At 42.5% G+C, this 19,709-nt stretch overlaps 2 protein-coding genes and 1 non-coding gene across 5 annotated transcripts in view; 1 reads left to right on the forward strand and 2 right to left on the reverse strand.

Annotated features, from left to right (window-relative positions):
* Nucleotides 1–1,648, forward strand: part of DIPK1A (divergent protein kinase domain 1A) — a 38,159-nt gene extending 36,511 nt beyond the window's left edge. For both annotated transcript variants that reach the window (XM_050963613.1, XM_050963614.1), the window contains one exon: nucleotides 743–1,648. In XM_050963613.1, the coding sequence (XP_050819570.1) occupies nucleotides 743–1,555 (813 nt within the window). In that variant the 3' untranslated portion in view covers nucleotides 1,556–1,648. The remainder of the gene's footprint in view (nucleotides 1–742) is intronic.
* A 4,341-nt stretch (nucleotides 1,649–5,989) lies between these two features.
* RPL5 (ribosomal protein L5) lies at nucleotides 5,990–15,123 on the reverse strand. 2 transcript variants are annotated; one of them, XM_050963615.1, is made up of 8 exons: nucleotides 15,006–15,123; nucleotides 13,817–13,886; nucleotides 13,590–13,705; nucleotides 12,115–12,249; nucleotides 11,456–11,658; nucleotides 10,189–10,366; nucleotides 6,916–7,004; nucleotides 5,990–6,151 (listed from the first exon to the last, which is right to left on the reverse strand). In XM_050963615.1, the coding sequence occupies exons 1-8, from the start codon at nucleotides 15,006–15,008 to the stop codon at nucleotides 6,052–6,054; spliced, it is 894 nt and encodes a 297-aa protein (XP_050819572.1). In that variant the 5' UTR covers nucleotides 15,009–15,123; the 3' UTR covers nucleotides 5,990–6,051. The 2 variants fall into 2 exon arrangements, with proteins under 2 accessions (XP_050819572.1, XP_050819573.1); XM_050963616.1 differs by lacking the exon at nucleotides 13,817–13,886 and having other exon boundaries at nucleotides 15,006–15,098.
* LOC127056105 (small nucleolar RNA SNORD21) lies at nucleotides 10,603–10,698 on the reverse strand. Its single transcript, XR_007775746.1, has one exon. It is a non-coding gene; the product is annotated as a small nucleolar RNA SNORD21 (small nucleolar RNA).
* Nucleotides 15,124–19,709: the final 4,586 nt, after the last annotated feature.

The following is a 19,709-nucleotide window of genomic DNA, read 5'->3' on the forward strand; positions in this document are numbered from 1 at the left end:
TGAGTAGACTCAGAAGTAGGACTGAAGGCTCTAAAGTTTTACATTGTTTTGTTTTTAAGTGCAGTTATGTAACCAAAAAAAATCTATATTTGTAAGTTACACTTTCACAAGAGATTGCACTACAGTACTTGTATGAGGTGAATTGAAAAATTCTATTTCTTTTATAATTTTTACAGTGCAAATATTTGTAACCAAAAATAATATAAAGTAAGCACTGTACACTTTGTATTCTGTGTTGTAATAGAAATCAATATATTTGAAAATGTAGAAAAACATCCAAAAATATTTATTAAATTTCAATTGGTCATCTATTATTTAACAGTACAATTAATTGCGATTAATTTTTTTACTCACATTTAATTTTTTTAATCGCATGAGTTAACTATGATTAATCAAGAGCTCTAATTACACGATACCTAACATAATTTATTAAAGACTCTCTTACTGAGGACAAGGTGCAAATTTTTAGGACTTTGAAAAGGAAGAAAACACATACTTTTATTGCACCATACACATGAAAAGAACACTCAGTATATAGTCCTAAAAAGCACTGTGTATGTATCATTACTGAAACCAGAAAAAACAGAGCATGACCATAGACACTGCTTAGGTTCCACATGCAGCTGAGTAGAATGGGTAAAATACTTCATTGACTATAAAAACACAGGACAGGTAATCAGTTTTAAGTTTTTAGAAGAAAAATGTATATGGAATTAAATATATATATATTTGTTTTTTCTAGCAAAAGTTGGGTGAACAGGGAAATCTTTCTGAACTGGTTAATCTCATCCTGTCAGTTGCTGATGGAAACAAAGATGGTCGAGTTTCCTTACCAGAAGCAAAGTCAGCATGGGCTCTTCTGCAGCTAAATGAGTTTCTGCTCATGGTGATCCTCCAGAATAAAGAACACACCCCAAAATTGATGGGTTTTTGTGGAGATCTCTATGTGATGGAAAGAGTTGAATATACCTCTCTCTATGGAATAAGCCTTCCATGGATCTTAGAACTTTTCATTCCCTCTAGTTTCAGAAGAAGCATGGACCAGTGGTTTACTCCATCATGGCCTAGAAAGGCAAAAATAGCTATCGGGCTTTTAGAATTTGTGGAAGACATTTTCCATGGACCTTATGGGAATTTTCTTATGTGTGATACCAGTGCCAAAAACTTGGGTTATAATGATAAGTATGACTTGAAAATGGTGGACATGAGAAAAATTGTGCCAGAAATTAATTTGAAGGAATTACTTAAAGATCGTCACTGTGAGTCTGACTTGGACTGTGTTTATGGTACAGACTGTAGAACTCTATGCGACCAAAGTAAAATGAAATGTACCACAGAAATAATTCAGCCCAACTTGGCAAAAACATGCCAGTTACTAAAAGACTATCTGCTTCGCGGTGCTCCATCAGAAATACACGAAGAGTTAGAGAAACAACTGTATTCTTGTATTGCCCTTAAAGTCTCAGCAAACCAGATGGAAATGGAGCATTCTTTAATACTAAACAACTTAAAAACTTTATTGTGGAAGAAAATATCCCATACAAATGATTCTTAGTATCTTTAACCACAGAAGAAAACGTTGCCACTCTAGGAGATTTACCACTTTTTATCAAATGCATCTTTGGCATTTTAAAAATATGTCTTCTTAGCTCAGAATTCATTAACTTTCCTAACTCTTACTCCAGCAAACACTGCTACTATAGCGCTTCTCAGAGAAAGAATGTGCCACTTAATGAATTGTCTGACAGAAGTTAAAAGAGCCTTGTGGTTAGAATGCTCCATCATGGAAATAAACCATGTGCTTGCCCTCCCCTTGTACTTTGGCAGAAGACCCTAAACTGGGGTCTCCTGCTGTCAATATTCACTGTGCTACCATATTGACTAATTTAACTTTTTTTTAATGCTGTGACTAGCATCATTCATTTGTAAATATCCACTGAGAATTATTTTTTTCCAAGTAGTGTTACAAATACTAGCCAAAAGACCCACCACTATTAGAAATAATGAGCTTGAGTCCAAGAGACTCTTTTGAATGAACTGAACATTTTGAGGATGAAGTTTACTAATAACTTAGCATGGCAAAATTTGCACAATGGAAGATTTTTAAATTGCTAAACTCAGCGTGACAATTAAAATGTATTCCAGAAAACTGGGTATTTTAGTATGAGAGATTTTTAGTTAGATTTTGTTTGCATACACCTTTTTACCTCATACTTAAATATATCTTGAATGTTACCACACTAGCTGAAAGTTCTTAACTAAAGGTCCTGGTACAACATGCCATGTTGGGAGCTAAGAATTTAAAATATATATTATGTATTTAAAAAGTTGCATATGCTAGAGCAACAATATACCGTTACACAATGGGGAAACAGAGAAACTACAAAGCCAGAGTCTTGAAATGTCAGTAAGATAAAAGGAAAGTTAAGCAATAGCTAGTTTTGAAGCCAGGGATTTTGTGGATTAAAAGGGTCAGGAGTTAAATAACTTTTAATAGTTTTGGTAGCTGCAGTGTTGTAGCCTTTATAATGGAGATCCTCATAGTAAAGGTTTAGAGTCCTTAGTTTGACTTAAGTGAAAAGTATCTAACAAACTACATTTCTAACACTGATGTAGTCTAAAAGTTTGATTTTGTAGCTAAGGCTGTGTGGCAAGATGACTTGCATTTAGTCTCTCCTGGTTTACTTTAACAAATGTCTAAATTATAGCTAGGCCTAAGCCACGGGACAGAATCTAGATCCTGATCTGGATTTTCCTAAATTTTGGAAGTGTTCAGATATGGAGTTTTTTGTTTGGGACCATCTTTACCCTAAGCACTAAATCAATAATTAGTTTATTATTGGAAATATTCTCCTTGTCACGTTCTTGTTTAAATTTTTGCAGGGTGCTAGGTTTTTTCTCTGCAGCTCTGAAGCAGAGTGAATACTAGACTTAAATCATGAGGGAAATAACTTCTCATCTTAACTCCCATTTGTCCACATTCCACACTGTTCTTGACTGCTCAGGAGTGGCTCAAGTCACAAATGAGACTTTGCAGAACTCTGTGTGTATGTAAAGCACTTGTGAACACTATGCTTGTATTCACCCATTACTAAACCTTCGTAAGCACTTCATTCACTTCTACCTTTTGTTCAAGGGAGATGAGGAAAAAACCTTTTATTTAAAAAGTACTATTTAAAGTGTTAATTCTTTTAATTACTTTGCAGGCCTTTTATGTTAAACATGTTTCCTAAATGATTATTAGTATCTGGATTCAACAAAATTCTTGTTCATGAAGGCATATAACGAACATACTTAGAGAAGGTAAAATCATCTATCTTCCCTCCATGTATACTGCGGGAAGTATTAATTCTCTTGGTTTAGGTGTGGTTTTGCTTTTTTGTAAATATTCCGTTGTTTGACTCTTGCACCGTGTCTACCATTCTGCTGTCTCCTTAAAGTTGACTGATCTGCCCTCCAATATATCTGCAACTAGTAAAGAAACCAAACATTAAGCATATCATTTTCTTACCAGATAAATCTGAATGTGAATACTATGATGGCTATTAGGCATTGAAACTATTGAACAAAATAGTGTGACTATTTTAAATGCTTTTCGGATAACTGGAAACTTGTCAACAATGCAGTTTATTGTACATTTTGATTGCTACCTGCACCACCTTCAGGAGCTTTCATTTAGTTTTGTTTACAATAAATCAAAGGAATCCTTTCCCTCTTTTACAGCAGTATTTTTTATAAATTAGCACTGGGTGTTTGAAAAACTCTTACAAGGAAGGTTTATCTTAAAATAACTTCAAATATCCAGCTTCAATTTGATTCTTAATTTAAATTATAGAAAAGGAGCAAGTCACTTAATCTTTAATGAGCTCAGTTACTGCTTAACGTATATACTCAATCATAAGCCGGTTCCTTTATAAGCCAACCCCCCCCACCCAAGATAGATAAGTAAAAATGGAAAATTTTTATTATTTGTTCATAAGCCGACCCTATAATTCGGAGTCAGCAGACTTTGGCTCCCGGGCCATCAGGATAAGCCACTGGTGGGCCAAGATGGTTTGTTTACCTTGAGCATCTGCAGGCATGGAGGTAAACCTAAGTAAACAAGTGTCCTGGCAGGACAGCAACTGGTGGGGAAATTTTGCGCGGGGGGGGGGGGCGGGGAGGGGAAGCTCGGAGTCAGGGGAGTAACCCCTGTGACCACCACCCCACATGACCCCACCCCTAGCCCAGGACCCCCCCACTCTCCCCAACCCATCCCTTCCCACCTTAGCTGGGGAGGATGGCTCTGGCCTGGCTAGAGCTGCTCCAACAGCCTGCTCTTGGGGGAGGGGCCGAGCTGCAGCCTGCCAGCCCCAGAGCTGCAGCTGCCTCAGAGGCTGAGGGGGAAAGCAGCATGGCCAGAAGCAGAGACTCTGGCCCCGCCTCTTCCCTTCTGGCTCTGCTGCCTCTCCTTACGCCCTCTGTTGTGTCCTACCTCTCCCTCATTATACCTGCTCATAAGCCACCCTTCTCTGGTGCTCCCCTTTTTTACTCAAAATATTCAGCTTATGAATGAGTATATATGGTAATTTTCATTGGAAGACAATCTCATTCGATAGTTTTCATACTACTATTGGAATTATAAAAATTAAAAGGCAGGAACAGATTAATTTAAGCAAGGTTTTAAAACATGGAATTAGCCTGTTTTAAGAAAGTATGATTGGCAGTAGTTTTTGTTTTGTTTTGTTTTTTTTTTAAGTGTTCAGCATCCTCCCTTCAATAGCAATTGCTTCAAATGAAATTGGATATTCCAAAGAATATTAGAGATTAAAATCAACATTGGTAGGATAAATCATGACTCAAGGTATCCCACTGTTTCAATTATTAGTTTTTATGTAGATAATTTTTTTTAAAAATTATTCAATGAATCTTCTCATTGCACAGCAATGTCATTACTTTGTTGCTAATTAACTGAAAGAACGCTGCAAGAAAGCTCATACACTAGCATTGCCGCCGATATTCTTTTACATTTTCTTGGTACTGAGCGGGCTACCAAATCCAATGAACACTACATTTTTGTCCTTGAGCAAGTTTACCCTTGCCTAAGGACAAAATTGAGAGTGGGATGTGCCAGCCAGGAATCTCTGCAAGGAGTCTGTGTGCATCAAACGGCAACTCCCCCAGGCTAGTAGTTTCAAACCCCCTCTGCCAGGAGCAACTGTCTAATCTCCCAAAACCAACTGCTGGGCAGGGGTGATAGGCTTTGGCCTCTTCAGATCAACTCCAGAGCCTCCCAGAACTGGATGAATACTGCAGAGCTGTTGCTAAAGGAACTGTCCCACCACCTCCTCCCCACAGCCAGGAGTGGCCTCAAGAGGAGGAGGAAGGCTTTCATGCCACAGGGGAGTGTCGCCCAGCACTGAGCAGAGTACAATAGGCTCTTAAAGGACCAGATCACAGCCTTGCTGGGGCCACAAAGAGGAGACAGAGGCACAGTTTCTGACATGTGCAGCCACATGTGTGCAGTTTACAGGAGACACTGATTGCCACTATTAAATACATATTTTAGTTAGGAGGAACGGATAATTACATGCATATATAACCCCATTTAATTAACACTAATTTTCTTTTGACTATTATCTAGACTCACCAATGCCTATGACTAGTCAGCAAAGTGTATTTAAAAATCTCGTCTTACTTTCCAATGCATAAAGCTAAAACTCCAATAGAACTACAGACAAAGGTAGTTAAGTGAGAAATAGAGCCAGTGCCAAAAATTCACAGGGTGAGAAAGTCAATAGGTGACAAAATGAAACTTTACAACATTATCCAGTGGTCTGTGAAATACATTAAGTTGGATCCTTAAACATACTAAAGTTACCTTGAAAACAATCATCATGAGTCTAACGCTGCAGAATATTTTCTAAGCCTCTTTTTCAGATAGTTTGTTTGGACTTTCATTTAGATAAAGCATCTTTAGATCAAATGTCAATAAGCCAATGCTACACAGTTGCTGGTTCAATAAATTTATTGTACTTTTCAAAGTCTTCATAGAAAATTGTGGAAGATATCTTAGCTATCAGCTGTACGCTCCTGGGCCCTGAGGAAGCTAGCCTTCTTCTGAGCAACACGATCCTTCTTCTGGGCAAGGGATAACTTGGGACGGTTCCATCTGCAATGCAAACATGGTATAAATACACAAGGCAGTAATAGTAAATCTAAATACCAGAACACCAGGAGTTACATGACCATAAGGAATGAGTGTGAGATTATGCCTACGAAATAGTGTTTCAGAGATTACTTTCTATAGCACTCTTTCTTTCAGTGGTCAAGGCAATGGGTTAGTTAGTATACCACAAGGTTTGGTCACATTATGAAAGTGCATCATGTTTTTCACTGTAGTATCCAGTTTACTACCAAGGGAAATAATTCTAACGTGAGGTGGCAGCACTGTCAAACAGGCAACTAGCCTAGATGGACCTCAAGTCTGATCCAGTATACCAGTTACGTTCCTAGATTAGCTGTTCTCAAACTGTGGGTTAGGACCACAATGGGGTCACCAGAGCCAGCATTAGACTTGCTGGGACACAGGGCTGAAGCTGAAGTCCGAACTCCACCCATGGCAGTGGGGCTTGGGGTGTGGCCACCTCTCCTCAGACCTAGGGCGGCAGGGCTCAGGCTCCAGTCTCTGTTCCCTGCACCCAGGGCAGCGGGGCTCAGGCTCCAGCCCTCCCCCTGGTGTCATATAGTAACTTTGTTGTCAGAGGTGGTCACAGTGCAATGAAGTTTGAGCACCCCTGTCCTAAATCATGTCTGAAACATCTAGTTAGTTTCAACACCAAACAGGGACTGGAGGAATTAATTAACATAAATGCCACAGCTCCAGAAATTTGCTTTGTAACAGGCATATCTAACTCAAAGGAGGAAAAATTTTACCTCTTCTTTTTGACTTCTCTCTTAGGTTTCTTTTCATGGACTGGATTCTCCCGTATACCAGCATGGGCTTTTTTATACATTTCTTCCATCTGCAAGAAATACAATGTAGTCCATAAAGTCATGAATGTCAGAACTTCATTCAATCAATACAAGTTGGGAGTTATCCCATTGCCAAGAACATACTAGTGAGTAGAGAAAGAATACTGACTAAGGTCAAATGTGTTCTCTCAACATCTTTAAACAGTCCTACACAGAAGTCTAAACCAGACTGGGAACAGAACACAGGCACCTAAGGTGCTAAGTCTTCCTCCAGAAACAGTAACTTAAGACAGAGCAAGGCTGCCGACACTGTGCACCTTACAATGGCTTCTGTTGCAAGGTGCGCTGTTGCTGGGAGAGCATTCTCCTGATGACAAAATAAAACCATCTCCAACAAGGAGCTGTAGCTTAGTCGCCAGGAGCGTGGCTCCCACTGACGAAGTGCTGTCCACACCAGCACTTTTTGTTGCTAAAGTCTGTCATTCAGGAGAGTGTTTTTTCACATCTCTGAGCAACAAAAGTTTAAGTGACAGAAGTGCCAATGTAGACAAAGCCTAAGATGTAGTTCAAAGGAGCACCTCAGAAAGGCAATAAGCCTGCAGCTCCCACAGGAACTGTGCACACAGGCATGCACTACAGATTTCACACCAGAAACTTCCTGCTGCAAAACCTATCTGAAGTTCTAAAACTACTACTGACATCAAGTGCCACCCTTCAACCAGCAGTGCACTCTTGTGCTCAGGAGATAGGATTTTACCACAAAAAAAAAGTCATCCTTCAGTTAAGAGCATGATTGGCTTTGGAATCCAAAGAAACCTTTTCTTTACAGGGGGGGAGAGTCATTGGTCTCTATCTATGGTGCTTAGATGGTCCCACCAGTTACTATAGCATAGTATGAGCACCTCGCAATACGCACGGCAGGCAGTGAATAGAGGCACAGAAAGACTAAGTTAGTTGACCAAGGTTACAAGAAGTCTACAGGGGAACAGGGATTTGCACCAGTTTCATGAAACCCAGGAAGCATCCTAACCACTAGATCATCCTCTCTCTGAAATCTATCCAGGTTATGTGCATCGCTTTTGCAAAATGTCTCCTTCCTCAACCTAAATTAAGAACTAGCTCAGGAAGTTCTCTAAATAAAACTGGAATGTTTAGCATGTCCCAGGCAAAGGAGGAAAACTCAAGTCATGCCAGTTTCTCCAAAGACAATACAAGTCTGAGGGAACATTTTGTTAGGTTTTGGTTCAAGTCAGTGACCAACAACAATGGCCATGTGTGAATGAAGTAATCTGAACTAAAAAACATGCAATTTTTCACAATAGTGGTAGTTTTGTACAGCTGTGCCTCAATAAAGATAGAAATTTTATTAATGCAGGGGTGAGAGAATGGCAGAGTCTGAGTCACTAATTCTTAAGCCATGCAATTGATGAATTTATCAATTAGGTGTTAGATCATCCCATCAGAAATCACTTCGTTGTGGGAGGTAAGGGAAATACATCTCTAAACAGAAAACCTCCATCTTAGCATACCTGAAAATAAAAATTCCTAGTTCTTAAATAGCACTTTTCAGCTGCAGATTTCAGTGCTTTAGAAAGGAGGTCAACATCTTTATCCCTGTTTTATAGATGGGCTGAGGCACAGAACAGTAGTGATTTGCCCAAGATCACACAGCATACCAGTGACAGAGCCAGGAACAGAACCCAGGTCAGCAACTTCCAGTACAGTGCTCTATGCACTAGGACTAGGCCACTACTAAGGAACAATTCTGACTGCTTCAGCATAAGTTTTCTTGTCTAATATAGAGGTTCTCTTTAAACATGGAATGCATCTAAACCGCATCTCAGGGACATTTCTCCTCCCTTCATGACTGCAGTATATTCCTGGCAACTGCATACATGGAGGTGTACCATTAGTATTCTTTAATGCAGATTAGTGCCGGGGTGGACAGTGCTGTGCCGGCGGGACAGTGTCTTTGACTGGCACAGCTACCGCCCTTGTCGGGAGTGGTTTAATTATGCCAGCAGGAGAGCTCTCTCCTGCTGGCACAGAGCGGCCATACAGGAGACCATACAGCAGCACAGCTGCAGTGCTCTGGCTGTGCTGCTGTAAGGTCTGTAATATAGACACAGCTAAAGTTAGCTTGGTAAAAATTTGTATGTAGGTCGGCCCTGAAAGGATTTTGAAAGCTTACAGCTCTTTAGCATATCTAGTGTATGGGCACTAGGAATGAGTTCTTGCTGTAAGCATAAGACTTGAGTACAGACTTCATGGCAATATCAACTTCATCAATTACTTCAGAGAATAAAGAAGTTAAGATTGTAAATGCCAAAGTTTCACTGTAATTTTCATGGAATTTCTTAACTGTTTAGTATGCTAAAATTTAGTTGGAGTTATTTTAAGACAAGACGTTAAGACATACTAGCGAAATGATTTACAAGATACCAACATAATACACCTCTACCTCAATATAACACTGTCCTCGGGAGCCAAAAAAATCTTACCGTGTTATAGGTGAAACCGTGTTATATCGAACTTGATTTGATCCACCGAAGTGCACAGTCCCACCCCCCGGAGCGCTGCTTTACCGCATTATATCCGAATTCATGTTATATCGGGTGGCGTTATAATGGGGTAGAGGTGTACCTAAAAACTAACAAGTAAGGGGCTGTATATAGTGTTCTCACATTGTACTGCTATTTAATTGGCTTTTTCAGGTGATACAAACAGAACATTCTCAGACAATCAGGAGTGACAGGGAAACAAGGAAAACAACGTTACAGTGGGACAGGCAAGAAGCCACTGGTAAGGAAGAGTTAGGAGGAGGGAGGGCAACAAAATTATTCTGGTAGAACAGTGTCATGGAAAGGAGTAGATCCTTGGTCTGATATCTGTCAAACAAGACATTTAACAAGCTGCTAAGCTTTTTGATAGCAGGTCACACCTTTATCATCTTTTTGGTGAAGCATGTAGCATGACAAGAGAGGTCATACATTTGGCCTTCATTACCAGCTGTTCTGGGTTCAGGGAATGTGTCCAACTTTTAAAAATCATAGCACTAGGTTTGCAGAGGCCTGCATTGGGAGTACCCCTCTGGTCAAATAACATGCCATCTACATGGCCCACATTACTATTTTGCAAAGTATTTGCATTCCTAGCATCAGTTTTAAACAAGACAAATTATCTTTTAGTGCCACTACTAATATGCAATTAATTTACAGACAGACAGTGTCTTACCATGTCAGGTGTTACATTGTTCTTTATATACTGGGAGAACTGTTTTTTGTAGACATCTTCATCCTCCTCCATCAGGTAACGCATGTAACCTGCAACATTCTGACCCATGATGTGTGTGCGATGAACCTCTGCATTAAACTCTTTGCTTTCCGAGTCATAACCAGGGAAACGTTTGGTACTATGAAACACGAGTTACAGGTTAGTGGTTAGAATTTTACATCATCTAATCAAAGTTGGTTTAAGAAGTTCTTTAAGATTCAGACTGCATTCTACAAGTCTCAAGTGACTGATACACTATAGCTCCCCTACAGGTAGCTGGAAAGCGTGATCAAAGAAAAATAATTTTAAACCAGCTGACAGATTATACTTTCTAGAAGCAAAGTTAAGAAATCAACTTGCAAATTGACATCCTTAGCTGCCATCAGTCCCGTCTTGAAACAATGACATACATCATACACAGACCGAGGACCAACTACAGACTGCTCAGTCACTGGGGTATCATCATACAGCAGCCAAGTTAAAGAACCGACACAAAGCTGACAGCCAAAAAAAAAAAAAAAAAAAGCGGCAACACTAAACTTTCCCCCTTTCCTTTAAGTTATCCCAGCTACTGTTTGCACTATTTTTCACAACTGCATTCATAGAAGCAATCAACACACATCAAAATTAGACAATGTAGACTACAACCCTGAGTCATGATCAATCACTGACCCTAGCTTAAAGCAGAGGTCGCCAGGACTTCTACACAGAAACCTGTGCCACCACTGTAGATGGATTTTAGATTCTGGCCCAAGTTTCCACTAATAGTTGTATAGAGGGCTTAAGGCCAATGATCATTCTGAATGTGGTGTACAAAACAAAGTCAGACAAATAGGAGTTAAGGCAGAAAATTAAAAAGAATTACACATTTACTACAAACTGTTTCTATGGCAATATAACAATAAGAAGTGTTTACTCTGCTTAACTGCAGTCACTAGATATTCAAGGTGAAAGGTGATTATATTGCTGTATTTTTAGTAACCTTTATGGAAATAAGCATTAATCTTAATCCCTTAACTTCAAGAGTCCCTGGGAGGAACGTCAATAACATCTACTGAAAACAAGTAAATACAACTTGGATTAAACTTAATTACCACATTAACAGGGTCACTCCACAGTGAATTCAGCTAACTTAAGGTGAAGCTGAAATATCACTATAATGCATAAAAAAATGTGAAGTCTCTGTTTTCAAAATTCCCTTTTCACCAATTTATCTGAGATAAGTTACCTATGAGGGATGGAAAGGCCACCATCCACTGCGCCCTTTAGTGCACCGAAGACTTTGTTTCCAGTCGTAGTTCTGGCAAGACCTGCATCCAGGTAGCATGTAAAAGCACCAGGCTGTCCATCCACACTTTCCACATTATATTCATCACCAGTCACTTCAACTTGGCCTTCATAAATCTTATCAAGGCCAAATTTGTTCAAAAGCTGTAACAGGAACAGTACAGTGTAAGTATGTTCTCCTCTAGAGTTCTCTCCACACTTAGGTGCTTTGATATAAGAACCAAAATGAAGTGTTTTCATGTTGCAAGACAATCGTCATAAAAGTTGATTCTGTATTTGTGGCAGTACCCAGGTATTCTACATTAATGCTTTCTCACTAATAGTGCACACTAATCTTACCCTCAGAAGGTTTTAACAGGAATCACTAAATAAATCTGTGCATACTTTAGCCCACTCATGTTTGTTAGACAGCCACGCTGGGCAATCAAATCAATCTACAAATTCAAGGTTTTAAAAAATATTTAGAACACAGTTCCAAATAAGTCAGTGGTACATACAAAACAGAGGGTTCCACTTATGTAAGACAAGAGTCCTTTATTTTCTGCTCATCTGCTAAAGCAAGCCCTTTGACATTTAGATATAAGTTTAGTGGGTACATACCCTGCGGGCCAGCAGCAGGCCCGTACAATAGGCGGCAGCATAATTGGTCAAGCCAACTTTCACACCGTACTTTGGCAGCTCATGAGAGTACGCAGCACAGACTATCATATCACCTTCAATCCTGGCATATGCAATCTGACAACAAAATAAATGTTAGTGTTCTCACAGCGGTTATAATATTGTGGGCTCAAACCTGCCTCCCATCTGCATGTGGAAATCCTATTAAAGTCAATGGCAGTACTGCAAGACCTCCACATGCAGGTTTGGAAAAAACAAGTTTAGATCTAAATTCTTCATCTTTCCTCATTTAAGACATGACGATGAAAGGTTTAAAAGTAAACCTCAAAATGTAAAAACTATAAAAAATTTAAAGAGTTGAAGTACAGCTCTGTGATGATGCAGCCTCAATACTGCTTTTTCTATTGCATCAGCACTAAACTGACAAATAGAAATGAAGTCACTTCTATCTGAACCTCCGCCCCAACCTACCATTACAATAGTTAAGATGACAACAACAGTTATTTTCTTAGTTTCACCTTTGTGTATTTGACAGCAATTACATCTAGTTAACTTCACCATTCACCTGCACTGATATTTCCCCTATTTGTGTGGTACTTTCAGACAGCAAGAGAAAGGAATATGTTTTTTAAAAACCGAAGAGGACTAAGGGGCATGTACAGCATTTGTACATATTCTACATTTTTATTGCAGTTATCTGTTGTCCTGTTTTCTTCAAACTTGGACTGTGATATAGTCCTCACTAAGGACTATAAAAAACAACTTATATGAAGCTTCCAAGCTTAAAGCGTTCTATTTGCACAGATAAGAGAAGTCTATTCGCACATAATTCAAAAGGTGTCATAGAATCAGAATATCAGGGTTGGAAGGGACCTCAGGAGATCATCTAGTCCAACCCCCTGCTCAAAGCAGGACCAATCCCCAACTAAATCCTATGATTCAGGATTTTATGGACAACCTGTTAAAAGCACATTTGCTTCTGGACCCAACAGAATGTTTGGGGGTGAGAGGAGACCCCACAGCAGTGAAGGAGCAGGACCTAGCTGACAAGACCTCATGGTCAGTCTTGCTTCTTTCTGCCTAAGAAAGATGGAGATAGCTCACAGTATGTGTCATTCTGAACTGAAAACTAGCAGTCAAGATTAAGAAAACCACTTCATTTCTGCTTCAGCAGTGAGGGTTTGAACTGCCTCTGATGCAATTTCATCAGTTCAACTGTATTTGTACTATTCCATCTGGGAATAAGCACATTTATACCTGTGTAACTACATCCATGATAGAACTGCAATGCGTTATCTATAATGATCAAAATCACACTCCTAACAGACATTGCTATACCACTACAAAAACTGTGGTTAGACCAGACCTTAGAACACAGGTCTTTTTTTCCTCCTTAGTGTGTAAAGGTAAAAAAAGGCAGTGCTTTGGTATAGCCAAGCAAGCAAAGAAATCCTTACCTGGCAGATAATATCTCTGTTGGTAATACGTACTATCATCCTATATTTAGGGGTGTTATACTTGTTTTTATCTTGAATCACCAAACGCTTACGGGCATAATAATCCGTCTTTCCCTCTGAAAAGACAATAGTATGGACATGAGAAATAAACAGCAAAGACGTATAGCAAAGGTGTACGTCAATATAGTTTACCAGTATAGTTTGAGTTATGGAAAAATTAACTGTACCTCTCCTTCTCCTGAATTTCACTTGGTACCTCTTGAAGTAGGCCTTATTCTTGACAACTTTCACAAACCCCTTGAACAAAGAAAACAATTACAACTGGACACAGTTACCACAGCACCAAGAAGTCTACTGATGGCTACTGTGAATTAAAAAGTGTCTGTGGGAGGAGGGGTTGAAAAGACAGGAAATACAGTGTCTTCTCAGACTAAACACATTAAAAATCAGAAGTTACCCCAAGGGAAGAGAGGAAAGGAACCTTCAAATTCTAACTTAAGGCACATCTTATTGTCTCATTTCATGTGGATTTACGTGAAGTAGAGAAATACAGCAGAGGACCATTAGATGTATAATATATATTCATTAGATGCTTCTTAAAACTGTTACCCAAATAAATTAATTTAATCACTTATTACCATGTATTCATAATTATTTTCTTGAGCAAGGTAATAGTGTCAAAAGGACAATTACCAGCTTTAATGTCTACATGATAAGAAAACTTCCAACCAGTCTCCACTACGTATCACTGACCACACTGACTTGGCACATTCGCATCAAAGCCCACCTGTGGCAGCGAGGGGAACGGGGAGAGAAGACAATATTGGTATGAAACTGGCGCTGCCAAATTTGAAGCCAACAGCCAGTGGCTAGAGGGAACATGGAGCATTTTCACAACAACCCAGGGAGACCGACAAAGTCTTTCCGCCCAGGAAGTGTTTCCGCCCAGAACCCCCGAGTCCTGCCTCCCCCCCCACGTCTCACGCGCAGCTAGACAGCGCCGAGCACAGCCCTGCCCATACGCTAGGAGCCAGGCCCGGCCATGCATGCGCGGAGCAAGAGCTGCCATGCGGAGCCGCGAACAGGAGCTGTCCGCCGCACTCGGAGACATGGCGGAGACACTCGGCCCGCCGAGCCGCTGACACAGGCCTGAGGAGCCGGCAGCTGAGGCGCGGCGCAAGGCCCGTGCCAGCGGCTCTTGTCCCCGGGGAGCTGCCGGCCCTGTCCCGGCAGCAGCGGACCCGGCGGTGGGGGCGGCCATTAGGCCACGCTGGAAGCTGCAGCAGCCGGGCCCGGGCGCCTCCCCAATCAGAGTCCATCGGGCCGGCGGGGGCCGCGCTGGAGGCCGCAGCGGGCGCGGGGGCACCGGCCCGTGCCGCCCCTACCCCAGCGGGGCCCCTGGTGCGCGGTACTGACCATTGCGCCAGGTTCTGTCCCGTCTCGGCTTAGGCCGGGGGCCGCTCAGCGCAACGTCCACAGCCCGTAGTACTGGGGGAAAAGGCCGTGCCCACTGCGCAGCCGCAGCACCTAGCCCGGCCGACGAGGCGGAGGGAGGTGCCGCGAGAAAGAGCCGCCCTGCACACTAGGGGCGCGAACGGAAGTTGGTGCCCCCTCCTGGGAGGCAGAGAAATCGCACGCCGGAGCCGTGAGTGCAGAGGGAGGTTTCGGCTCCCAGGAGTGGCAGCGCCTGAGCTGCCAGTGGCCTTGCTTAGCTTGTCTTTCTAGACTTCCCTGCAAAGCTCCGGGTTCCCCAGCGACCCCCTCTCGGCTCCCGCACATCCCCATGGTTGCGTTAATTCATCCAGGGGTCCCCAGGCTCCCCTCTTCCCCAGGCACCCAAGGACACACACACAGAGGGATCCCCGGGCTTTCATTTCACCCTTCCCAGGGCTTCTCCAGGACTCCCCAGCCTGGCTCCCTCGCCATAACTCTGGGTGGCCAACCTGAGCCTGAGAAGGAGCCAGAATTTACTAAAGTACGTTGCTAAAGAGGCTCAGTAATATGTCAGCAGCCCCACATCAGCTCCCCCTGCCCCGCTTCCAGCACTTCCCACCCACAGGCAGCCCTGCCGATCAGTGCCTCCCTCTCCCAATCTGCTGTTTCCTGGCATTCAGGAGGATTTAGGGGAGGAGCGATGGCACTGCAGGCTGAGGGGAGGGGATAGGAAGGGGTGGAGTGGGAGTAGGACTTGTGACAGAGGCACACTGGAAAGTTGGCACCTGTAGCTCCAGCCCAGAGTTGGTGCCTTTACAATGAGCTGCATATTAACTTCTGAGAGCCGCATGTGGCTCCAGAGCCAAAGGTTGGCCATCCCTGCCATAATGCAAGATTCCCCAAAGCTCTCCCACCCAGCTGGATTCCCCAGTGCCCTTGCTCCTGGAATGTCCCCATGGAGTCCTCCCCAGGAATCCCACTCCCCTCCTCCTGGATCACTTAAACTTTGTCTTCCCCTTGAAATTTACTTTCTGCCAACAGTGGCTTTTTTCTTAAGAGCGAAGGCACCCTTCCCTCACAATTGTGCATCTTCTTTGCAGTCACTGGAATGCTTGATTACATACAGTAATAGTTAGTCACTGACAAAACCATCCTTAACGCAGTGTTAAGGTTGCTTTGTAGTACCTTGTCCCCTTCCAGAACCACAAATAAAGAGTCGAGGTATTTTAAACTTCTGAAAATCAGGAAATTCAGAGTTAAGGTACATGCCAATGCAGCTTTAAGTCTTCCATCCTTGAGCAGGCAATAGCCAGTGGCAATTATCTATCTGCACTCCAGCTTTCTTCACTGTGTTAGGTGGAGTTGTACTGAATGGTGGAGGAATTAGTTGGAGTATCTTGGCAGTGGTGTGATTGGGATATGAGGAATTCTGTGGGTCCCCAGCCCCACTTGGTTGATCTGACCATCACCTTCCCTTCCCACCGCCCCCCTGTATGTGTAGTGGAAGTAGGGTGACCAGATGTCCCGATTTTATAGGGGCAATCTTGGTATTTGGGCCTTTTTCTTATACAGGAGCCCATTTCCCCCCACCCCGTCCCATTTTTCACACTTGCTATCTGGTCACTCAAGGAGGAGGAGGTGCATCCTTGAGATATGCTTCATTTCAGTTCTGTAGGTTGTGTCAATGGTCGAGCACAGGGGTCTTCTTGCTATGGGGATTTCCATCACTGCAAGGGGGATATGGGTTATGGGACGTGGTTTGTGGGTTTAAAGCTCAGTAAGTGAAAATATAGTGTTAGATTGAATACTGTGGGTGAGAGTGAGTGGGTTGAAAAAGAGGTGAAGGGGTTGTAAAATGTATTAAGGGTGGGGTTGTTTTTGAGGCTCATTGAACGTAGAACAGGGCTGGGTAACTCATTTAAACACAAGTTTTGTCTTAGGAAAAAGAAAGTATTGACTCTGTGCTACAGTTGTTATGTACCCTATTCCTTGAGTGATGTGCACTATCTGCAAAGGAAGATTGCGGAAGTGCATTGTGGGTGTATTGGCTCATCGCTCAAAGAGGACAGAGTTAAGGTTGTGTTTGCATGTATCTTAACTCTATATTTCAGGGTTTTCAGAAGTTTAAGTTTTACTTAGTTATATATATTAATGAAGTTTTTGGTCAATTTCCTATTTTTTAACAGAAAGATAAATATTTGTTGTAGGAGTCAGTGGTCATGTAGGCAGTAGGAGTTATCATATAGGTTTGCAGCTGAGACACTACTGTGGCTAAGAGCCAAGCTACACTGTGAACTTACACTGGCATAGCTAGAGTGCTCAGTGGTGTGAAAAATCCACACCCCTGAGTGACATAGCTAAACCAACCTAACCCTTGGTGTAGACAGCACTAGGTCAACAGAACAATTCTTCCATCGACATATCTACCACCTCTTGGGGAGGTGGATTATCTATGCCGATGGGAGAACCTCTCCCATCAGCATAAGTAGTGTCTACATGGAAGTTTTACAGTGGCTGCTGTAGCATTTCAAGTGTAGATAAACCTTAGGTAACTATACTAATACCTAGCTATTATATATCACTTTTCATCGCTAGATCTCAAAGCACTTTATCAAGGAGGTCAGTGTCGTCATCCCCATTTTACACCTGTGGAAACAGAGGCACCAAGAGGGAAGGGATTCCCCCATAGTCACCCAGCAGGCCAGTGGCAGAGTCAGAAATAGAACCCAGGACTCCTGAGTCTCATAGGCTAATCTAGAGAACCTAACTCTTTCTGTAATAACAAGTCCAATATTGTTTTGCCAAAGGGTGGGTGCCATGCACCAGCTAGGTTAAATGTTAGTAGTAGCTGAGTGAGGGATGATCAAAGTCATGGTTTGAGCTCCAAGAGTATGCAAAAAATGTTGGTAGAATGTGCTGACTTTATGAAATGCTGGTCGTTTTTTTCAGGGGACTCCCTTGCTCAAATCAGAAGCTGCTCAAGGCAATCCGCCATCCTTGACAACCCTTGAGTGTGGCACCCCATCCCATTCAAATTCGGCCCAGCCATCCCTCCATCATGATGAAGGGGCAACTGGACCAAATTTAAGGTAATGGTGTTGCGAACTGGCACACGGAGTCACAACATCACTCAGATCTGGCCTGGATGCCCCTGCACCATGACAGAAGGGCAACTGGGCCAAATCTGTCACCCTAGGCAGCTGCCTATATTGCCTATAGCTAGAGCAGCCTCTGGCTCAACTGACCTCAAATTTGGAGCACTAACCCTACCCGCTGCCCAGGAAGCACACCAAATTTCAACTCAATTTAACTAAGCATGAAGATTTTAGAGCACTCGGTAAGTGAAAGTAAGAAATGTCATTTTTTAAACATGCGGGGTTTGCCAATGTTAATCATAGCAGAGCTGATGTGCTGATATAATACTGTAAGTCATCAGCAACTGCTTTGTTATAGTCAAATCCCCAAACAATAATCCCAAAACAGGGATTTTTTAGCCTAGAGAGAGGATGGAAGGAAGGGGCTCTGTACATCCATCTGCTGCATAAGAGGCTCAGAGATATGTGAGGTAGCCAATTCATCTCAATATCATAGTCTCAGAATACCCTAAGGAGATGAATGCAGTCTGAAACAATAGCTCTGAGCCAGGTGAACTGCTTTATTCGTCTCTGTGGGTGTTCTCATTCCTCCTCCCCACTGCCAATGTTTGAGAGCCTGTGATATGCGTCAAGCATGCCTGTTATCAGCTCCTGACCCACTCTCAGCAAGATGTTCTTGGTGCTGCTCCCAACATGCATGTTCTCCACTCCCCTCCCAGAGGATCAGAACTTCCCCAGAAGTCAGATCACATGGGGAGCAGGGAGTGGGGCTCAGACTTCTCAGGATGCTGGCTCACAGTGGGCAGAGAGAGGGACTTAGACACCCCAGAGGGGTAGGGCTCCCCTAGAACCTGGCACACACACAACAGGGGAAAATGTGGGTCTGACAGCTATCCTCCACTCCTAATCTCCCCACTTGCCCTGCCACCCATGTCACCCTGGCCCCAGTGTCCCACCCATGCCAATGCCAATGTTACCAGTGTCCTGCCTGTTTCCTCCCACTTCCCCAATCCTCCCTTCCCCTGATCTGTGACCCCAACCTCTCACCCCTACCATCCATCCCTATTTATCTCTCTCTTTCTGGTCCCCCTCCTCTCGCTGCAGCTTCAAACTGCGGTCCCCATATTCTTCCCAACTTCTCTGCCCTTCTTATCCCCCCTTCCCTCCCAGCAAGCATTAGTAATTTATTTTCTTTTTAAAAATAGTTTGAGTGCCCTCTGAATTTTCTGCTGTACTCATTAAATTTCCTCAAAACACCCCACCCTCTTTGACACAGGGCAGCAACACACCTACATTTCACTTTTGGATTTTTGCCAGGGGTAGCAGAATTTACAATGTTTGAGTGTTAAGCAAATTCAGTGGCCACAACAACTCCCCTTGAGCCACACAGGTAATGTGAAAATTGGCAGGCTACTAACTCTCTTGGGTAAACTGTCAACACACGCGCCATGTAATCCATTTGGCATGTGAGTATTAGGCTTGAGCCCATGTGCACATCTTAACTCTTGGTTGAGTAATATTCAATATTGTGGGGTAAATGTCAACTGATAGAGACCCTTTGGGGCCCAACCAAGCTATGGTTTGATCCCCT

The sequence above is a fragment of the Gopherus flavomarginatus genome, chromosome 7 (assembly GCF_025201925.1).
Source record: "Gopherus flavomarginatus isolate rGopFla2 chromosome 7, rGopFla2.mat.asm, whole genome shotgun sequence".
Lineage (NCBI taxonomy): Eukaryota > Metazoa > Chordata > Testudines > Testudinidae > Gopherus > Gopherus flavomarginatus.